Here is a 4,722-nt window from a genome sequence, read left to right on the forward strand (position 1 = left end):
GAGCACTTGATAAATACTCATGCATTTCACATTCACAGCAATTTTATGAGAAAAGTATTATCCTCCCTATTTCCCCATGGGGAAATTAAACCCAGAAATGGTAAACGTCTTGCCCAAGGTCACAACGGTGGTTCACAGTGTTCGGATTTGAAAATCTGGGCAGTCTGGCTCCAGACTCCGTGCTGTAAACCGCCAAGCCGCATATCCGACCTTGGGCCGCGAGAAGGGGAGAGGGGCACGGGTGCTTAGGACCAGAAGAGAGTGAAAGGCAAGAACCAGAGGACAAAGGGTGGAGTAAATGATTTACAGGTAGACTGGTTCCCTCTCCCGGACCATAAACCAAAGGGACCTGTCAGCAGCTGGGAAGGGAGATAAAGTGACTCAGGAGGGAAGGGCTGGGTGGGGACTGGGGAGTCCCCTTCCTGGAGTAAGGCTTCAAGTCCTGTACCTTTATCCATGGCTCTGTGGGAAACTCACAGCCCAGTGATCCAGAGTGTTGGTAACAGGCCAGAGGGTGAGGGCCACAGAAGCAGATGGGGGTAATGATTGCAACGCAGCAGCCTGCTTGTCCTCAAGGAAGCTCCCACGATCTCAAGGCCTGAGCTCCTCCAGTCCCAGGCCTGGCCCCCCAGGTACAAGACTCTTTAAGTGGTATGCAGCTCAGAATGCTCTAGAAAAGCCACAGATCAGAGCTCAGGAAGCGTTGCATGGCCATGATGGCTGAGGCCCCGGAGCTGGTATCTCACCCTCCCCAGGAGAGGACCTGGGTCTTCCAGACCTTGGGACACATGTGCGCGTGCACACGTGCACACATACACACACACACAGAGTCCAGTTCTTTCCTCATATTGACATCTCACCTGGCTCACCTGGGGCCTAGAAAGAGAACATGACTCTTCTGGCCATGAGTAGTTTCCCAGACCTTGTTCACCCAGGAGTTTTCTCACAAAAAAGGGGAAGGAGGGCCAGATGTCTTTCAGGCGAAAAGGGAAAGAAATAAAGAGGAAAAGAAAAGCCTGCCTGGGCTCAAGTCCTCCTCAGCTCTATTGACGGGAGTCAGATACGGTCCTGTACTCACGGGCCGCACGGGCTGGAAGACAGATGAGCCCTGCAGACAGGTCACTGGCCAGTGTGATGTGCTGCTGAGAGACGAAACCTGGAGGGCTTGGGGGGGCAGGGGGAAGATCATGGAAAGCTTCCCTGAGGACGCTCTGAGCCGGACCTTGCAGGAGCAGTGAACGGTAACTCGGCCAGAGGCTGGTGATGGGCGCAGAGGTGGGAGACCTCAGAAGGCCTTGTGTACCCTGCTGAAAAGCCAGGACCTGGCACTGTTTGGCCCGGGGACGGGCCGGAAAGGCTTCAGCGGAAAAGTCTCTGCCTCTTCATTTCTGAAAGATTGCCCGGTTCTGGGACACAACAGAGGACAAGCAGGTGGAAACTAATGGGAACAGACTTGACTCTTCATGGCAATAGCGGCCGGGCTAACTGCCTGCAGTGCTCCAGGCTCGGGGATATTGTTTCTTTGAATAATCCCAACTGCCCTGTGTGGAAGGTGTTACTGATCTTGTTTTGTAGAGAGAGAGAAAGCTGCAGTCCAGAGAGATGAGGTAACTTGTGCAAGGCTACAGAGAGCTAGAATTTAAACCCAGGTTTGTCTAACTCCCAAGCTTGTGCTCCTAACCTCCTCTCCATGCTTCCTCTCTTCAGGAAATGCTTGCGGGTGAGAATCAGCTCACAATATGGGAGAAGGAGCTTCCCAGTTCAGGTCAGAAGCGGGACCACCACTGCGTCTTTGCGGATGATCTCAGCACTGGGTGGGTAGTCGAGCTGGTGCCTCAAGTATTATTTCCTCTGTTTGACAGAGGAAGAAATTGAGGCCTAAAGTAGAAATGGCCCCTCAGGATGCTAGATACCCTTAGAAGTCAAGATGCTGGACACAAGGCTGAGGGAAGTCTGCATCCCTAGGCCTGAGTCCCAGACCTGTGGTCTTGTCAGCCCTGTGGAATAGGGATGGGGAATGGTCAAGCCAGGATCCCCAGAGCCTGGACCAGAAGCCTAGCAGTGTGGCCAGTGCACAGGACCCTGGTCCCAGGGCTCAAGCCCTTGTTTAGGCCCAACTGGGCCACTTCCAGCCTTTGGAGTTGTGGAACTGAATAAAGGAAACTTCATTTAAAATACAGTCCGGTCACGAGAATGGGGGGAGCCTCACACCCTACCAATTTGTCCTCCATTGCAGACCCCAACTGGAAGAAACATACCTTGCATTTTCCAACTGGAAAGGACCTAGTTTATAACGCCTGCAAGGGAGAAAGATTTTTCCTTGTATAGCAAGAGCCCAGCCAATGAGAAGTTGCTACAACTCAGCCAATGAGAAAACATCACCAGCCTCCAGTGGACTTTTGCTCCAAGTAGCCCCTCTCAACTTCCCCTTTTTTTCTCTATATAATAACATTCCTCTTCTTTCTTCTCTGGACTTGCCTTTGGTTTGCTGTAGCTTACATACCCTGAATCGCAATTTCTCTATTTTTGAATAAGCCATTTTGCTGGTAAAATAACCGGCTGTTTTATTTTCAAGCTCGACCAAGTCCATCAACTCAGGCTTTGAATACTGCCTCTGATGACTGAGAACAAGTCATTTACGTCTTGGAGCCTCGTCTGTAAATGGGGGTGATTCCTTCCTCATGTGGTTGAGATGAGGGTTCCATGAAACGCTGACACAGTAGCGCCTTGCACGCAGGGCCTGTCAGGCAGTGCTCTGTGGTCACTAGCTGGTATTATAACAATTTATCATCATGCATCTATCTTCTCACCTGGAGCGTGGGACAGTAATCCCTGTCATCCTGGTTTCAAGGACATGGTGTCATCTGTGTGAGTTGTAGAGTTGGGGCACATGGCACTTTTGCCACCCAAAGGCCAGCCCAGCCCTGCAGGGGGAGGGAGACACATCTAGTTCCCAGGCCCAGGGGAAGCTGGGTGACAGCCTCAATCCATCAATGATAACCTCAGTCCAGCTAAGCTTTATGGGCCCAGCAGATATTTAAGTGCATGTGGTGTGTAGGCTAGCTCAGTTCTCCTTCCTCCACGCGGGCCGCTGCCCAGAGCAGGTAGGCAGGTGTGCAGTGGGAGGTGGCGGTACCTGGGGCCTTGGGAGGCCAGCTGTCAGCAAGACCCTAGGGGACAGTTGTGGGTTTGGGCTCGAGTTGGGTCTTCTGGCCTCAGGGGTTGGTAACCTGGTTCCTCCTGGCCCTGCGAGTGGAAGAGGATCTCGGGGAAGCCTCTTGTACGAGAGGTTATAGATCTCAGCTCCCCTAGGCGCGTCCCATCCTGGCTTGACCCATGTACCACTGGGTTCTGGGGGGGATGGCAGGGGTGTTTTGTCTGCTCTGAAGCTTCTTCCCCTTGCCTACTGACACAGGGTGAAGGCTGGGTGTGCGTGACCAGAGTTGAAGGGAGGGTGCCTGGAGAGCTAAGCTTGGTGATAAGAAGCCAAGCTAAGGAGAAGGTTTGCTGGGAAAGAGGGACAGCTCTGGGGGCAGCTCTTGTGACCTCCCGCCCAGGCCCCCAGCACCATGACGGTTTCATACACCCTCAAAGTGGCGGAGGCTCGCTTCGGAGGCTTCTCGGGCTTGCTTCTCCGCTGGAGGGGAAGCATCTACAAGCTCCTGTACAAAGAGTTCCTGCTGTTCATCGCCCTGTATGCTCTGCTCAGCATCACCTACCGGTGAGGGTGAGGTCTCAGGGCTGGTCTGGGGGGGCTCGGCTGCCCACTTCCTCTAACCCAGGCTTACAACCGACCTTCCCCAGGCTGCTGCTGACCCAGGAGCAGAGGCATGTGTATGCCCAGGTGGCCCGGTACTGTAATCGTTCTGCAGATCTCATCCCCTTATCCTTTGTACTGGGTAAGGCTCCCTTTAATTCTCCCTGGTAACCTTCTGACCATCTTTCCTGACCTTTGGGTTGAGTTGACAGCTCCGAGAGTCAGAATTACCCCAGCAGCACAGCCTAGACGTCAGCCAGAGCAGGCTCAGCGGGCATGGGAGTTGCGTCCTGAGTCCAGGTTTCCAGAGGGCTAGACCCTGCCTGTCACTTGCTGGACCCTCACTCCACAAAGGGACAAGACATCTGCTGGCTTCCAAATCCCACTCTGGGTACTGGAGAAGAGCTGGAGAGAGGTGACACTCCCCTTCCCACCTTCTGGGAAGCAGGGCTCAGAATTAACCACTACTTGACCATTTTTCTGCAGGAGGAGGTTTGCCCTCCTCCATCCTCCAAGCCTGGCTTAGCGAGACAGAGGCTTTTGGAAGAGGGGATCCCCTGACAGCGAGGCAGGGCATGTCCTTCTCCCTGCTTTGGTTCAACCTGGCCTGGACCAGGTGCTCTCGCTGGGGGGCAGGGCGCGCTGACTCCCAGGCCTTCCGTCTTCCCTTCCCGTCTCCGCTTCCACGGCGGCCGCTCAGGTTTCTACGTGACCCTGGTGGTAAACCGCTGGTGGGCGCAGTACACAAGCATCCCGCTGCCAGACCAGCTGATGTGCGTCATCTCGGCCAGCGTGCACGGCGTGGACCAGCGCGGTCGCCTGCTGCGCCGCACCCTCATCCGCTATGCCAACCTGGCGTCAGTGCTGGTGCTGCGCTCGGTCAGCACGCGCGTGCTCAAGCGCTTCCCCACTATGGAGCACGTGGTGGACGCAGGTGCGGACAGGCGCCCCGGGGGGGGGGGGGG

General features: G+C 54.9%; 1 protein-coding gene across 1 annotated transcript in view; it reads left to right on the forward strand.

Annotated features, from left to right (window-relative positions):
* The first annotated feature begins 3,556 nt into the window (after nt 1-3,556).
* BEST4 (bestrophin 4) overlaps nt 3,557-4,722 on the forward strand; it is a 4,826-nt gene continuing 3,660 nt past the window's right edge. The window contains exons 1-3 of the mRNA XM_040626696.1: nt 3,557-3,721; nt 3,805-3,899; nt 4,458-4,691. Coding sequence (XP_040482630.1) covers nt 3,570-3,721; nt 3,805-3,899; nt 4,458-4,691 — 481 coding nt within the window. The 5' untranslated portion in view covers nt 3,557-3,569. The remainder of the gene's footprint in view (nt 3,722-3,804; nt 3,900-4,457; nt 4,692-4,722) is intronic.

Source organism: Ursus maritimus, unplaced genomic scaffold (assembly GCF_017311325.1).
Source record: "Ursus maritimus isolate PB19 unplaced genomic scaffold, ASM1731132v1 scaffold_12, whole genome shotgun sequence".
Lineage (NCBI taxonomy): Eukaryota > Metazoa > Chordata > Mammalia > Carnivora > Ursidae > Ursus > Ursus maritimus.